Source organism: Malania oleifera, chromosome 7 (assembly GCF_029873635.1).
Source record: "Malania oleifera isolate guangnan ecotype guangnan chromosome 7, ASM2987363v1, whole genome shotgun sequence".
Taxonomy (NCBI): Eukaryota; Viridiplantae; Streptophyta; class Magnoliopsida; order Santalales; family Ximeniaceae; genus Malania; species Malania oleifera.
This window is the reverse complement of record NC_080423.1, coordinates 88,911,549-88,929,497: the sequence shown is the minus strand read 5'-3', so window position 1 is coordinate 88,929,497 and position 17,949 is coordinate 88,911,549. Positions and strand designations below refer to the sequence as shown.

At 35.1% G+C, this 17,949-nt stretch overlaps 1 protein-coding gene across 3 annotated transcripts; it reads right to left on the bottom strand.

The window, feature by feature from the left end:
* Window positions 1-5,799: 5,799 nt before the first annotated feature.
* Window positions 5,800-11,309, bottom strand: LOC131159895 (uncharacterized). 3 transcript variants are annotated; one of them, XR_009137882.1, is made up of 5 exons: window positions 11,033-11,306; window positions 10,545-10,670; window positions 10,169-10,342; window positions 8,627-8,777; window positions 5,800-5,963 (listed from the first exon to the last, which is right to left on the bottom strand). XR_009137882.1 is itself a non-coding variant. In XM_058115110.1 (4 exons), the coding sequence occupies exons 1-4, from the start codon at window positions 11,108-11,110 to the stop codon at window positions 8,679-8,681; spliced, it is 477 nt and encodes a 158-aa protein (XP_057971093.1). In that variant the 5' UTR covers window positions 11,111-11,309; the 3' UTR covers window positions 8,484-8,678. The 3 variants fall into 3 exon arrangements, 2 of the variants coding, with proteins under 2 accessions (XP_057971093.1, XP_057971094.1); XM_058115110.1 differs by lacking the exon at window positions 5,800-5,963 and having other exon boundaries at window positions 8,484-8,777; window positions 11,033-11,309; XM_058115111.1 differs by lacking the exon at window positions 5,800-5,963 and having other exon boundaries at window positions 8,484-8,777; window positions 10,548-10,670; window positions 11,033-11,309.
* Between the last annotated feature and the right edge of the window lie 6,640 nt (window positions 11,310-17,949).

Sequence of the window (17,949 nt, the reverse complement as noted above, 5' to 3'; positions counted from 1 at the left end):
TAAGCCTAGTTCTAACCATTTCATATAAAGACCTATTCTTTCACTTAACTACCCCATTTTGTTGTGGAGTCCTAGGTGCTGAGAAGTTATGAGATATACCCTCTATGTTACAATAGTTATCTATACCATTATTTTAAAATTCTGTTCCCCTATCACTTCTAATGTGTGTGATTTTGTATCCCTTTTCATTTTGGATTTTTCTGCAAAGTCTAGTAAATTGTTCACAAGTTTCATCTTCATGTGTAAAAAATAGTACCCATGTGAACCTAGAATAGTTGTCAACAATGACGAAAGCATATAGTTAACCACCTAACCTTTGAGTTGGATTAGGACCAAATAGATCTAAGCGCAAAATTTGAAGTGGTCTAGTGGTGGATATGGCTTTCTTCTTCTTAAAGCTAGATGTTATTTGTTTTCCTAACTAACATGCATCACAAATTTTATATTTTACAAATTTTGTCTTAGGTAATCCCTTAACTAATTATCCTTTAACAAGTTTGGATAACAAGTCCATGTTTGCATGTCCTAATCTCTTATGCCAAAGCCAATTAGCTTCATTTATAGTTGAAAAACAAGTTACATATTGAGAAGCAAGATTATCAAAGCTAGTGGTGTAGACATTTTCATGATGATCAGTAGTAAATAATATTTTGTTTTCAAATTTATCCTCTACAGTGCATTTGTCATGTTCAAATGAGACTTTATAACCTTTATCACACAATTGACTTACATTTAATAGGTTATGTTTTAGACCATCAAGTAGTAGTACATTATCAATGACAAGGGAAGGTTCCTTACTAACCTTACCAACTCCAACAATTTTTCCTTTTGAGTTATCTCCAAAGGTGACAAATCCTCCGTCCTTTGGTGGGATGGATGCGAATTTAGCTTTCTTTTCAGTCATATGTCGTGAACACCCACTGTCCATATGCCATTTATCCTTCAAGGAGGATGATCTCAAGCATACCTGTAATAGACATTTAAGTAATTATTTTTGGTACCCATTTTTTCTTGGGTCCATGGGGGTTAGTGCTTTAATCTCCTTTAACTTTTCATACCTTTTTAATTTTAACATATTTGTTCTTAAAAGGGCAATCAAATTTTTATGTAACCTATCCTTTTACATTTAAAGCATGTAGTATATTTATATAGGAGTCTTTTGATGGAATATAAGTTTTTGATTCTCTTACAAAATAACTCATGTAAAGATGGTTTTTGTTTCAAATTTTCCTTTCCATTAAAACCAAGTCCTTCTTTATCTAGGGAATTTCTTTGTGCCCCAAGAAGTCATTCAAAATTACTTTGGCATTCTGTGAACTTATGGATAATTTTAGAGTTGTCTTTTAAATTTCTTTCCAATTCCACAATTTTGAGATCCTTTTCTTTTATCGCAGATGCGTGAGACTCATTTTGTTTTTCAATAAGCTTTGAGAGTTCCTTTACTTTACATTTCAAATCAAAAATTTTCTTAGTCTTCTTCCTCAAGCATTTTAAAGGTACAAATATTCCTGTTGCAATTCATTATAAGAAAGCATGCTATTTTCATTTTTAGAATCACTAGAATAATAAGATGATGCTGAGAAAGGTGATTGTACCTTATGATCATCATGTGTCATTAGATATAAATTGGCAACCTGATCATCGCTGAACTCAGTGTCTGAGCTGCTGGTGCTGTGCGTGTCCCAACTGACTTTTAGTGCCTTCTTCTTTTTCTTGGAGACTTTCTTTAGTTTAGGGCAGTCAAGCTTGATGTGTCCAACCTCTTTGCAGTTGTAACAAGTTGGCAGATCATCCTTTTGTTTTCTCTTGTTTGACTCTTCCTTTTCTGATTTTGAGTTTCGGAATTTTCTGTCAAACCTTTTATTCTTTTTTAGGAACTTTTCGATCTTCTTCGTTAACAAGGCCATGTCATCTTCCGATTCTGAATTACTTTCTTCACTGGAACTACTAGAAGATGCCTTAAGAGCTGTAACTCTTTTTTCTTCATTTTGCTTACTTTTTCTCTCATTTATTGATAATTCGATCAGTTCATCTACTGAATTTAGGTTCCTTCCTTCAGCTATGGTAGTGGCTTTAGCTTCCCAAATAGGCGGCTGTCTCCTAAGAATTTTCCTGATCATCCCATAAGTGGGGTAAGTTTTACTTAGCGTACATGGATTGAATAGATTCATCAGGAGTCATTTTAAATGCCTCATATTCACTAGTGAACATATCTATTCTATTATATTTTACTTCCTTAGTGCCTTCATATGTTACTTCTAATTTTTTTCATATCTCTTTAGCAATTTTACAGGCTATCACCCTACTAAACTCGTTCACATCTAGTGCACCATATAGAAGGTTTATTGCAGTAGCATTTATTTGAACATATTTCCAATCATCCTCTATATACTCATCTTCAGTCTTAGGTACATTTACTTTATCAACTACTTTCATAAGAATATGATTTCCTTTAGAAACTACTCTATACGGTTTCCAATTAGCATTTAGAAGATATATACTCATCCTTTGTTTCCAGTAAGTGTAATTTACACCGCAAAAAATTGGTGGTCGAGTGGATGAGTGTCCCTCGCCGAATGGGGTTACACCGATGTGTGCCATTGTGATTTTTTACAAAAATAACACTGTTAAGTCTAAGTAACCTGGCTCTGATACCAAATGTGAATTCTGGTGTAATCCCAAGAGGGGGGGGGGGTGAATTGGGTATTTTAAAAATTTAAATTCTTAAACCTCAATTTTAAAAACTTACAATTACCCAATTACAAGCTGCTTGACAATTAGTTCAGTGTTTCACAATTTATTAATTTAATGTGTCACTTTATCAAGCAAACAATAATGTCCGGTTACTCATTAACGAAACAACCTTTTAACTCATACACAATAAACAAGTAATTTAAGTGCAAGCGGAAATTAAAAAGAGTTAAGGGTAAGAGAGATGCAAACAGAGATTTTTATGAGGTTCAACCTACCCTAGCCTACGTCCTTGCCTTGAGCAACCCACTCAAGGATTCCACTAAAACCCACTCCTTTAACTAGGACAGAGCTTCCCGTTACAATCCGCTACTTATAAGAGGCGTAGCTTCCTCCTCACCACGGTTCACAACCTGAACCATTTATACAATACAATGATTACAATTTTTCTGCAAAAACTCAAATGCTTCTACACAAGCTAATAAGTACAATTGAAATCCTAGTACATACACATATGATAAAACATGAAGCTCAACGAGTGTGTATAATGTTTTCAATGATATTTGTGTATCAACAAATATATGATCTTTGTATTTAGAAATATATATATATATATATAAATTATTTTCAACGATCTGAACACAAGTCAGTATTTTTCAATAAGGATTTCTCAAGACTATGTATTTTAAAATCCTTAGGATTTGCTTATCAAAGATTTTGCAATAATATCTTAAGATGAAATCTTTGAGTAAAATATAAACTTGAACATCTGCAAAGATTCAAACTTAAGAAAAAGCCCTTTTCAAATAAACTTTTCAAGTAATAAAACAAGGATTTTTCTTCTCAATAAAAATGTTAGATATAAGAGTTTGAGAGAAGAAAAATATTTGATATATATATATTGAATCCAAAAACCAATCACTTATTGATCAAACCTCAAACACCAAGGATTGCTTGCAAGATGTGTAGATGAATGCCCTTTGAAAAACTGAGTTGATTTGCCCAGAGATTATGAATGCAGTAGAGTGTTGGCAAAGTCTTTTGAACGGAGGTACACTTAGCACAAGATATGAAGATTGGTCTCTTTAAAGTGTTTCATCTTGTGTTTTTAGGGTTTTGGGTATATTTAAATAGTGTTCTCGCTATTAGATTAAATTCTGGCCATTGGATAATGAAGATTAAACTTTAATTTGTTCATATTTGCGCTAAAACGCTGTTCTGCGCCACGAGCTTTGTCGACAAGTGCAAATGTTCATCGATGAGTTCGTTGATGCGAACATGAGTTTGTCAAGAAGAGCACTGTCTGAAATTTTTGAGATCTCGATATTTTCTCGTCGACAAGAACAGATCGTTCATCTTTGAGTTGCCTTCATGCATTCATTGACGAGGCCATGGGGTTCGTCGACGATGCATCTATTTTCAAGTTTTATTTTGCCTCTAAAATGTCCATCCAACTTAGAACTAATGTAAATGATTTTTTTCACGAAATGCATGAGTCCTAAGGTTAGTCTAGGGTATACTCAAGCTTCCAATTATATCATATGAAATATGCAGATACAATCAAATACTAAATACCCATTACACTTGAAGATCTTGAAGCTTGCTTCTTCATCCTTTTGCTCTTTTAGTTCCATGGAATGTGCCAGGTTGTATACGCTTTAAGTTTCTCATGGCTTCTATGACTTCCATACCTTTTGTGCATGCTAAGTTATGATCCTATTCAAAATCTCAATGTACAGATCAAATCAAGTGATTTGTCATTATCAAAATAGGATTAGACTCATAGAGTCAACAATATGGGTTGTATTTGATTTTGTACACCCATTTGCAACCAATGAGTTTCTTATTAAGTGGAAGAGGAATCAAATTCCAAGTATGGTTGGCTTCCAAAGCATCAATCTCAGCATGCATAACATCACGCCATTGAGGATTGTGCATGACCTGTATAAAGGACTTGGGCTCTTGTGCAAAGGATATGGTAGTGGTGAAGGCACAGTGTGTAAGGGAAAGATAATCATAAGAAAGAAATTATGAGAGGAAATAAATGATACTTGAGGAGTGGACTAACATCGAGTCAAAAAATGGAGCATGCTGAGACAGGAGTTCTTGTTTGACATGGAAGTCCCTTAAGTAGGCAGGGGGTTGTATGGGGCACGTAGATCGCCAAATTAGGATGGTGGGAGTGGGAGAATGGGAAGAGTCAAGTATAAGAGAAGGAGGTGTCTAGGTGGAAGGTTTAGAGAGAAGATCTTGAGAGTCAATTGGATGAGGTAAAACATGAGAGCGTGACTCAAAAATAGTTCAGCTAAATGAAAATTGGTCCTTGTAGAAAACCACATGACGAAACACAAAGGTGTTATGAGTTGTAAGATCATAAAGCTGATAACCTTTTTGTTTATATGGATATTTTAGGAAGACACGGCGGATGGTTCAAGGATCAAATTTTGAAGGACGGTGGAATTGAGTGGAGGCATAACCGAGTCATCCAAAGACTTGAAGGTGATTGTATTCAGGTGGGGTGTTGTATAGCTTTTCATAAGGATTTTTTTCCACCCAAAATAGGTGTAGGTGTTCTATTTATCAAGTAAGCTGCTGTGAGGAGAGCATTGCCCCAAAAACTTTTAGGCTTGTTGGCTTGAAATAGGATGGCCCGAGAACATTCAAAAGGTGACGATGTTTACATTCCACTACTCCATTTTGTTGGGGAGTAGAGATGTACGTAACTATTGATGAATGATTCCATTTTCTAAATAGAAGGAGGAAATGTTAAATTTTGGCCCATTATCACTACGAATAATATTTATAGTGATTGAAAATTTATTTTTAATGAGCCAAATGAAATATTGGAGTAGAGGACGAGTATCCTATTATGACGCATTAAGTATAGCCAAGTACATCTAGTGCAGTCATCAACAATGATAAGAAAAAAATGAGTTCCAGTGAGAGATGGAACACGGTAACCCCCCCCCCCCCCACCAAATATCAACATGTATTAAATGGAAATGTGTAGGAGAAGAAATTGAACTGGAAGAAAATTCAAGGCGAGTTTGTTTAGCCATTGGCCAAATAAAACATGGTTCTAAATTTGAACAAATGCAAGAAACATTATTGGAAAGTAAAGGCATATTTTTATTGGATAAATGGCCAAGTCACCGATGCCAAAGTTGGGAATTTTATATAGCTACCTGAAATTGATCAGGATTTATTTTTGTAAAGTAATACATGCCATCCTGCTCAGTTTCCAGTCCAATCATCTTCATTGAGTATAGATCCTGAATTAGGCACATGTGAGCAGAAAAAATTAGGCAATTGAGAGTTTGACATAACACACGAATGGATATAATATTGAAGTGGAATGAAGGGACACACAAGACATTTTTTTTTTTAAATGAGAGAGGGAGAAATTAAAAACAACGGATCCAATGTGGGTTACCACAACATGAGATCCATATGTAGTAGTCGTATAGTATGACCATGCATAGGGATAGAGTAGGTTAAATTAGTGGGAGAACATGCCATATGGTTGGTGGCTTTGCTGTCTAGAATCCAAAGAGTTTTAGGAAAAAAACGAAATGGTATACCTAGTAAGGATCACTTAGCATTACCTACATGGTGTGCTATAGAAGGTTTCTGAGTGGCATGGTTGAGCATGACTAGAAGTTGTAGGCGTTGATCAATGGTGAAAGAGAAACTGCTGGTGAATGGTTGGTTGTCAGCGAAAGATACTTGGTGAGCACTTGGTTTGGGACCCGATCCAATCTTGCGGGGGCCAGGTGGGAACCTGTGGATGAAGTAGCAGTGATCAATAGTGTGGCATTCTTTGTGATAGTGAGTGCATTTCGGTTTGGTCTTATGAAAAGGTTTGCCATCTTTTGGAGCGGAAAGGATACCTTTGGCAACTTATGCAACTCCGTCACTAGGTGGAAGAAGTTGAATGTTCTGTTGACGCTCCTCTTGAAGGACCAAGCTATAGAAGTGATTAATTATGAGAAGGGGATCTATCAACAAGATCTGAGAATAGATGACACCACATGATTCATTAAGGCCCATAAAGAACTTAATGGCTCGCTAGTACTATTGGTATTGAACTATATCTCCTTCGAACAAATGAGATTGAAGTGATGCAAGTTCATCCCATAAGAACTTTACCTTAGTAAAGTAGGTGGTTATCAATGTATTGCCTTGGATAAGGTTGTGAATTTCTTGTTCAAGGTAATACATTCGAGGGACCATTTACTTGTAAGAAATGGTCCTTCAAATCGACCCAAATAACTCGAGCAAGATCACAAAAAATAACACTAGTAGAAATATCCTTTGAAAGAGAATTAATCAACTATGCTTTTATCATATTGTTGCAGCGTAACCACTAGCAATATTCTGCAGTTGAGGATTTTGAAGGCTTGGGAATGGTGTAATCAATGAAACCGACCTTATTTTTGGTGCTGAGTGTGATAAGCATGGATTGACTCCACGTGGTATAATTAGTTTCGGTCAGTGGATGAGAGACCAAAGTAACACCAGGATTGTTAGAATTGTGAAGATACAAGGCAAGACTTGGATCATCAGAATGTGGAGAACTTTGTGTGCTTTCAACATTGGAAGCCATTGGGAGGGAGGAATCTGAGGAGTTTATTTTATTTATTTTATATTTTTTTAGAGTCACGGGCTGGTCACGTAAACTTCTTCTTCAATAGCCCTAAATAGTGAATTTCAGATGGTGTATTTCACCTATTCGACAAAAAGACCGAGAGAAGGAGAAAACTTCTTGGCAGAAATGTTTAGGATGACGCCTTTACTTCGACTTACAGAAAAAAAAAAAGAAGCAACCATAATATATAAAGGGGCAAATGAATGTCAATCAACATGTGATAGTCACGTTGATGGTCAATCGAAAGAAGAAAAACTCTAATTTTTATAAGCAAGAGTAGAGAGGAATTGAGAAGAGAAAATAAATTCATCCCAAAGAAATTTCACGCTATGATATCATGAAAAAATTCAGAATGTGAAATAACATAGAGAAAAAGAAGAAGAGAAGAAGAGAAATATATATCTTGTATTTTTTGGTACATTTTACAACACATAAATTTACAGACAAATTGCTTAAGTCAAATTTGAACCACTACAAATCAACCTGTGTCTAGTGAGTATTCCTTTTGAATCATTTTGACCAATTTCAAGTATGATTCCCAGCATTTATTTGCTTCAGATGAATTTATCTTTGTTTGGGTAATTTTCTTAACACAATTGTTTAATTTTGTGGTCCCTTTTGTATGGGGGAAAAGTCTTCATAAAGTAAGAAACCAAAATCATCACCAAAAATGAGTTCAAAACAAAATTGCCAAGCCTCCTAGCTATTCACCACCACAAACTGATCCTCTATCATGACAGTGCAGTTCCCTTTGTAATTGGTTGACTGGTCTTCTCCCAAAACAACAAAAAATGATACTCACCCCTTTTCTGCATAGGTTGGCCTTTAATGCCGCACCCAACAACATGACAAATAGTTTCATGTATACTATGTATCACCCAAAGCAATTTCATCAAGGCAGTAGTTAGCTCATCTCAACTCCCAAGCCACTTGTCCTCTTAACAAATGCTCATCATTAGAAATGACTAGTTAATAACATTTTTCATTAAAGATAGAATTCGAATATATACCTATTGTTGAAAATTAAAGCAACAAATCACTGTATATCATCATCATATATGTTCCTGATCGTGCAGGTTTGGAGTTTTGATGGATATTGTTTTTTTCCTTTTTCTTTTCTTTATAATTTACTGCTCAAGTTCTGTGATTGAAAAACCTGGATGTTATTATCATGGCTGGAGAGGCATCTTACACTTGACAATTCCCTTCATTGAAGAAGGAAAGAAAATCGAAGCAGAGAGGAATTTGAAGAAGAAGAAACAACAAATTACTTAAAGATGTATTTACTTTGGTGGTGGTGGCTCCCCCAGGGGGGGGGGGGGGGGTGGTGTGGGGATGTTCAGTCTTGCTGGTCACTATTTTCACTGCAGTTCCAGATAGCGTGCAGCACTGCTTGTTTCACCACTTGAGCATCCATGCAATCAGCATGCCCTTGATTCTGCACATTAAGGTGTTAATATGGTATTGATTTACTGTAAGAAATTGATAAAGGAAAAAACATCATGAGAACATTTTGAAAGGTACCATACAAATTCGAACATAATAAATGATGCATGCATTAAATATAATGAGCCAATTGGGTATTGGGTAAGTTGTATGCCCACCAAGTTGTAACTCCTAATTAGTTAGACTAGCCGCAAAGGGCCGTCCAACAGTGAGAGATGTGGCTTTCATGTTATGACTTGTTTGATATGTTGGAATGGAATCAAATGAAATTATTATTTATAGTTTTAGATATTTGTAGTATCATTTTTCATTCTCTTTCACTTCCAATTTATTTTAGTTCATTGTACCAAGCATTTAATTAAAAGTTTTGAATTCTAATATCCGAACTGGGTAAAAAGAGAATTTAAGATGGGATATTGTTTATAATCTGTAGTGCAGCTTGGCTGCTTCTGAATTGACCGAGAAAGAAGAGGAATGAATGAATTAAGAATGTTTGAAAGGATTTTTTTTTTGTTTTTCAGTAGTAATGTAAAAAATGAAGGAAATACAAGTACTCGATGCTTAGCAGTACTCACAATGAAAAGAAAAAAAAAACACTGAAATAAATTTTAAGGTTGATCCGCACACTTCTTTCTTGCAGCTATTTACAAATTAAACAGACAGGACACAAAACTAGGTAGCATGAGATTTTTTTAATTTGATTTACAAATTATAAAGTTACTGCAGGCTGCAAACAATTATTCAACATATGTATATATGTATATATTTATGCTCTAATTATGTGTGTGCTCCACAATCTTAAATTTATAAAAATAGTAAAAAAAGTTGTAGAAATAAAGGGAGACAGTTACAGAGTTATGGATTATTTTTCAATAAATCTTAGTTTATTAATTACCCATTAGTAGAATTCTTTTTTTTAATCTTAAACTTGAAAAAATGAAGAGTATTTTGGGAATAATGCGGAACCAATTGCATATATATTGAAAATATGATTGCTTTGTGTGTGAGATAATGCATTTAATCAAGGACTTTTGGAACATCCAATTAATTAAGCAGGATCAATATGGATCCACCTCTATCATTTCTCTAGTCTCTACTTAAATTTAATTTTATGTCAAACGAAAAGTCACAATTCCCAATACTCAAAAATAAATTTGAACCCGAGTCTCAATTGAAATTATGAGGCTCTAACAATTAATGCAATGCATTTCTTTGATGTGAGTGGAGAGGAGAGAGATTCCAAGTGGTCAAGTACTATATGAGGGTTAGGATGAGTCCATAACCATGGGGCCATCCCCTGCTCTGGACAAGTTTTGTAGTGTACCTCAAGCAGCATAAAATTAATATGAAAAGAAATTAGTTCTGGAAAAGAAATAAAGTCACCTCTCCCCCAACGGCTTCTAGATGGAAACTCTCTGTGCAAGAAACTCTTGCATCAACCACATCAAGGCCCAGCTCCTCAAAGGCTTCCAGTATGGACACGAGCAAGCCGGGGGAATTCTTTTCTGAGAACACATTAATAAGGAAACCCTGCTCCACTGTCTCCACTGTAACTTGCTGAGATATGATAAAACAAAAAACATCTATAAGAGAGTAGCATACTACAGTTCATGATATATAGACAACTATAAATTGAGAAAAAAAAAGAACTGCATCAATGATATTATTGAGGGGCTAGATGTGTTCAATATCCCCCTAAACAAATCCCGGGTCGTGTCTCCAGGATGTTGTTTCAGTCGATTATTAATTCGATGTGTACCACAGGTAATGGATTCTGTCCACTTGAAATATGTGAAGTTCCTATGTCTTGGTTGAGTCTCTCTACTCTTTGCTTCAAGTCCTCTATGTATCTGGATGCATCCACTATTATTGAGGTTTTGTTTACCTGCCAAACATGGAAATTCACCGAATAGTGATAAGAAAAAAAAAAAATGATGAGAAAAGAGGGAATAGTATCACAGCTAACACCATCTATTGGTATGTGCTAACTAGGGAAGGTAAGATCAGATTGAGAATTAAAGAGATGAAGATCAGAAGAGGTTTTCTCAAGTTCTTTCTGCAGATCTTTATCACGTGTTTTCATCACAGCTGATGAAGTAGTATTAATTGCCATGTATATATATATATATATATATATATAGCTAGGTTGATAAAAGCTTGAAGCTCCATCTACGCACAGGGAAGGGCTAGGTCGGTAGGTATCTACCTAGGAAAAAAACAAAGTGTTTAAGGGGGTGAGGGAATTACAGCTGTAGAGTTTGTGACAGAACGAAGTAGCTGCAACTTTTCATATAGAGCTGCTCTTTTCTGCTCTCTTGACACCATGCTAGCTTCAATATAAGTTTGCACCGCTCTTTTCTTTACCAGCTATTTTGTGTCAGCAGGTCTCTAGCTAGCTAGCTCCTCTTCGATCTGTCCCTCCTCCTGTTTTGCTAGCAAAGCAGGATAAAGGGCTTTTTAAAGGGGGGGATGAACTCTCAAACCCATAAGATGTCTTGTTTCTTTCCGCCTGCATGAGGTCGTCAGTTTCCTCACGGGAAATCATAATATAAGACATGTATCCATCCTACTGAAATTACAAATTTACCCTTGGTTCTTGCGAAGTCCATTTTGTCTACTTAATTCGTTTTTTTTTTTTTCTTAATGATTTTTTCATTATTTTAATCAATGCAAAGACTATTTTGTAGAGATTCCCTTTTTCTATGAAACTAATGAACAATATAATTGTCTAAGGTAATGGGATCAATTCATATATGGAAACAATTTGACACAAGATTCAACCATGCAACGTGCATAGTTCGACTAGCTGTTGTATGCCTTCCCATAGTAAACATGGAAAGAAATAGATCAATAATGTTCGAGTGATAGTCCTACTCTACCCAAGTTAGTGTAAAGGCAATATATATATATATATATCATAAAATAACTAGTTGCACTCTTGTGCGTAAACAACTGAATAGTAGGTAATTACTTTCAATTTTTGTGAAATTAGATAAGGAAAGGATACTAAATGTGGTGTTTAGTGCTTTACTTGAGTTTGATCCATGCACTTGGGGCTCAATCATCTTTTATGCTTCACCAATTATACTACCATTGTGCGGTTTGTGTTTATATCTTTCAATTACTAACGCTGCTAATAATTAGGTCTGGTTGGATTTTTTATAAGAAGCTTGCCAAGATATATCTTTAGGTTGTTCCCAGCTTACATCATATTTAAGCTAAGCATTTGTAGTTGGTAAGATGTCTACCCTCAAGTTTATAGCTCTATGTTATGACTTCACCTTTTCTTATGTTCAAAGAGTTTGTTATAGAAGCTGAAAAAGACTCTATTCTCATCAAGTGTCCCTTGCTCTCATTAGCAACATATTAAGATCGAGGATAAGACTAATTAAGCTTTTGCTTTCATGTTTTATATATACCTCAAATATTATAAGGTTGCGATATGACACTTCACCTTATATTGGAATAAGATTAAAAAATAAACAATTCATTTGTTTAAGATGTCCCTTCACGTCCCAAAGCAGTTTCCTATGCATATATGCACATAAGTCTATGCTCCATTGGCTTTTCTTTGCAAGTGGTCGGATCTCAGTTCTTAGTACACATTTAATTTTAGCCATATGTTTCCTATATATTTAATTAAGCATAAATTAGGGAAAATGTTCATGATTTCTTAATTTTCAAATTCTCTAAACATGATTGATATACTACTAACTTTGAACAACTTTGCATCATCAAAGTTCTTCCAATACTTTCTTTTCTTATTCCTTTGATCATCTAGAGGTACATCTTTCTCCTCATTGCAGTCACTTGGTTCTCTATGGTGATTCATCATAGAAAGCTGCAAGAAATGTTCTCCTAGTCGACTAGTATCAAGTGTCTGTCTCATTCAACAATTTTTGCAATACACTAGAAGACTATAAGAAAGTTCTTGTATCACACACATTGCCATTACAAGCTTATTCTTCTTGATAGGTTGCAATTCTAGAAGGTGCAGAAGGAAGTTTTATGATGCTTATGGCATGCCCCTCAATTATGAGGTCGGGGGATTGTCTCATAGAGGGGCCCTTTTCTAAAACTCCTTAACACTTGAATATATAAAAATGTTCTATAGTTGACTTCAAAACTAAGGAGATCTTATATATCCTTTCTGATTTTTTCCTCCATCTTCCTTATATCATTAACTATATTTGTACTTTAAATCTAGGCAATATTTTCCTCTAGGACAATCAAGGATGCCTTTGAGGTGGGCTTTAAAACTTTCCATTGACCTTTTGTTTTTGTGATGATAGTTCTTTGCCACTATGAATGGCCAAGCCAAGCCTTGATATACCTCACCCCTAATAGCTAACAATCTTGGTAAGCCATACCTATTTGTGTCAAGATTGATGTTGTCCTAAAGTCGAGATGTTTTGGAGCCTCTTCTCCCTAAAAACCAATCCTTTGTAAATATTGGTTCTAATTTTGGACAAACAAGCATATAAAATCCTATGACAACCTTTAATTCCATAATATGTAGAAGATCAAATTCTTTTAATTGAATAGAACAAGGTATGGAACATCAACAATGAATGAGAAATTCTAAAGCCAAATCTATTACATCATATCTCACTATAGAGGATAAGGCCATTAGCATGGCTCTTTGCAATGTGAAGACCAAATCATTCTCTAAGCTAAGGTCACTTAGGAACATGATCACACTTGTTGTTACAATTATAGATGTTGTACCTAGCTTATATTAAAATCTTGATTATGGAAATGTGTTTGGAATTATAAAATTTGGAAGCCCATGTTTAAATGCAAGGATGTATAATCTATCATTTCTCCAGGCCACACTTTAATAGTGATGCCCTGATTTTTCATACCATTTTTTCAATATAAATAAAACATATTAGCCACATATCAACCACATCATTACCTCTGATTCTATTTATACATAACTAGACGCGAAGTGGGTATTGGGTACACAACCATTCTCATATACACAAACCTAATAGTGGAAGTCATTAGATATATACATACCACAGTGAATACATAAACCAGGGTACTAAATCATCCATAAATACATGTCTAATACATTCCCAAAAAAAGAAACACAAAATGTTCTAGGAAAATCGTCCATCCCTAGCCCAGAACACTTATCCTGTCTACGTTGGGTATCAGCTCCCCTTTATCTTGGAGCTTTATCACCTGGTGTTAGCTTTATCGTGATCCCAAGAAAAGGGAGGGGGGGGGGGTGAATTGGTATTTTAAAAATTTTATCCCTATGTAAATATTCTAACACCAGTAAATTCACAACCCTATGGTCAATCTAGTGCAAGTAATGTAAATGTATTCCAGAAAGTAAATAAAGTAGTTTAATCAAACACACATGTACCAGAGAACAACAAAGTAAGGGTCATACATAGAAATGTTATCGAGGTTCGGCCAATTGCCTACGTCCCCACCTTGGCTAACAAGCACAAGGATTACCACTATAACTTGCTCACTTAAACGGGTGGAGTGGCACCAAAACAAATTAGGTCAATTACCACAAGGTTGACCTCAATCTTTACAACCAATCCTTACCGAGCTGGATTACCACCATCTCAGGCCATGCCTAGAAACACTCAGATTTTATAATCAAATAATATAGGTACATTGATTATGCTTTCGTGTAAAGCAGATATATACCCAAATGTGCTCAGTCATATACACCACAAGATGATTTAATACGTAAGCTCAGTATTGTCTAATATTTCAACTCTCAAATATATTTGTTGTCTATGTAATGAGTGTGTGAGAGTGTCAACAAGCAATCTTTGTATCTCAAGATATTCAATCAATCAGGTTCACACAAAGAAATCAAGCAAGTGTCAAATGTATAAATCAGTAGGATATATCAATCATGTAAATAGTGTATATTGGTTTGCAAAAGATATGTAATCTTTGTATTCAGAAAATGATATGTAAGTGAATAAATATTGCAACAAAGATCAATATCACAAACAAAAATATTTTTTCAAAAATATGTCGATATAAATCACATAAGATATTTGAGAATGTTTTTGAAAAATGTTTTTGCAACCCAAAAACAAATATAAGCTTCCTAAGATATTGCAATACAAATGCAATACTCAGAAGCTAAAAAAAACATGTCTTCTTAGGAGAGACTTATTAGCAAAGCCCCCTAAGAACACTTAGGTTTAGCTCTCGTTAAAAATCGATTTAATCACACACAAATGGGAGAGCAAACCTATTAATAACAAACACTCAATACACTTATAGAGGATTTAAGAACTTAAAAAGAGAAAGTTTGAGTGATTGGAGTAAGAGAATGAGTAGTAGAGAGTTTTTGACTTGAGAGAAAATTTTTAATTTGTTTTGCTAATCTTGTTACTAATTTTCTCAAATGAAGGGGTATATATAAACACCCTATGAATTATGACCGTTGGGGACAAGGTTGGTATTATTAGAAAAGATTTAATGACGTTTAGCAATTTTAACCCTATTAAAAAATAGTTAACCATAGTAAAAATTCAAGGCAACTCGAGAGCACCGGTTGACTAGAAGACTTTCGGTCTACTGAAGTTCTTATGACTCGGTTGACCAGGCCAATTTTGAACTTTAGGGTTGGTTGACCGGACTGGTGTCTTCGAGGCGATTTTTCAAACTTAGCACGGTTCGATCAACTAAGACTAGAATGAACTAAACTGGTTTGTCGACTAGACCACTGGATCCCACATGTGGGAACTCGGTTGATCAGGTTAGTGTAGTATAAAAATGTCTCGATTGACCAAGAAGTCAAACTGTTGAATTCAAGGGGTTTCGGTTGATTGGGGTCAAATGACCTATAATAGCTCCGTCGATTGGGAGCAAATTGACCTGTATAGGTCGGTCGACCGAAGGTGCACAAAATGTGCATTTCGGTCCTGATTCTTTCCACATTCACCCTATTCAAGTGCTTAACACATTCAAGTGCAATGGTGAGTGTCCTAGGGTCTTTTCTAGGTCAAGTTTTAGTTAATATTCATTCTGAGCTTACCTATTAGACCATGCATGTGATGTGTGTGATTTATTATAAGTAAAAGCCCCTAATCACTATTACAGACCAATTACATGAGTGAATTAAATAGTACAACACAAAGTAATTAGGTCTTCAATTTTCACCATCTCTATGTGCATCTTGATGTTGACAATTTAGGTTCCTGCACATAAACTCAAACACCCATTAGATATAATGAGTATTTGTCATAATCAAAACCGAGCGTGATCTATAAGGTCAACATTCTCCCCCTTTTTGATGATGACAAATACAACTGGCAAAAAAAAATATGAGAATAAGCCTAAGAGGGCTCCCTCTATCAATATGAAGCCAATTTATTTTAACCAAATTACTTTACCCAATTATTTTTTCCTCTCTCCATCTCCCCCTTTTGGCTACAGAAAAAAGGGTTATAAGAGTTAACACTCTAAGCAATGGTTAAGTGTTATATTTATACAGTAGAAATTTTGGAAAGATTTTGAAAAATTTCGGCAGAGTGCCGTTTGTAAATCAGACTTTCCAAAATAAATCCTGTATAAAATGTAACATTTTTGAGTTTATATAGCCTACCAGTTTATCCTCAACTACTCAAACAGTCCAGTATGGTCCATCAATATAAATTTCAATATCATCATGAAGTGAACAAAGGAGTTGTGTATCACAAGCAATAATCAATATCCATTACATCCAGTATGATCATGCAATAGATATAAGACATGTGCACACAAGCAATAATCAGCATTCACAAAGTCTAAGGCAAGAAGACAAATCAACAATAATAGCAATTACTAAGACTTAAAATTTTTTTCGTGATAGCTCCCCCTAAATTTGTGCAAACAAGGAAACATCTAAGAAGCTTCTCTACTATGCATTAAGCCTAATTCACGTCTAATTTGTATGAACCTATCTTCGGGAAGTGGTTTAGTGAATATATCCGCCCACTGTTCATTAGTACATACAAACTTAAGAGCCACATCTCCTTTTTGCACATGATCACAAAGGAAGTGATGTCTAATCTCAATGTGTTTAGGTCGTGAATGTGAGATAGGATTTTTAGAAATGTTAATTGCACTAGTATTATCACATTTAATCGGTATTGTATCATAGTGCAATCCAAAATCCACAAGTTGTTGTTTCATATAAAGAGTTTGGGCACAACAACTTCTAGCCGCAATATATTCAGCTTCGGTTGTGGATAAGGCAACTGAGTTTTGCTTCTTGGAGAACCAAGAAACAAGAGATTGTCATAAATAATGACAAGTGCCGCTGGTATTTTTTCTATCAACCTTACTACCGGCAAAGTCAACATTAGTATAACTAGCAATCTCAAAAGTAGTATGCTTCGGGTACCACAAGCCTAACTCTATAGTCCCAACTAGATACCTAATGATTCGTTTAACAGCTTTTAGATGAGATTCCTTAGAGGTAGCCTGAAACCTAGCACATATACACACACTAAACATAATGTCAAGCCTACTAGTAGTGAGATATATGAGACTTCCAATCATGCCACGATACAATTTTATGTCAATATGAATTCCATGCTCATCTTTATCAAGCTTAATGGAAGAATTCACAAGTGTACCAAGAATTTTACAATCTTCCATATTAAATTTCTTTAGCAAGTCCCTAAAATATTTAGATTGGCATATGAAAGTTCCATTATTACCTTATTTAATTTGTAACCCTAAGAAGAAACTAAATTCACCCATCATGCTCATTTCAAATTCACTTTGCATGTACTTGGCAAACTCATTATATAACTTATCATTAGTTGCTTCAAAAATGATATCGTCCACATAAATTTGAACAAGGAGCATATCATCATTTTTGGATTTGATGAAAAGTGTAGTGTCAATTTTGCCACGGGTAAACCCATTTTCTAGTAGAAAACCACTAGGCCTCTCAAATCAAGCTCTAGGTGTCATGCTCCGAACCCGCAAGTGGGTCCCAGGTGTGAATTTAAGTAACCTAACCTATCTCTGTATCAATTAAAACATACATGATACAACATTAAAGAGGGTCCGACCCCATGGGGTGAATGGATGCCCGATATACATACGTACAAACGTCCATACTCATCAAAATACGCAGCGGAATACGGTTTTTTATACAATAACAGTATCATACCAGAGTCTAC

Bases quoted from the DNA above. Each gene is read 5' to 3' on its own strand.
- LOC131159895 (XM_058115110.1), bottom strand. From the start codon at position 11,110: ATGGTGTCAAGAGAGCAGAAAAGAGCAGCTCTATATGAAAAGTTGCAG. The intron at 10,671-11,032 runs GTAATTCCCTCA...CATGTTTGGCAG, and splicing joins CTGTCACAAACTCTACAGCT to GTAAACAAAACCTCAATAAT. The intron at 8,778-10,168 runs GTGACTTTATTT...CTTAATGTGCAG, and splicing joins TAGAAGCCGTTGGGGGAGAG to AATCAAGGGCATGCTGATTG.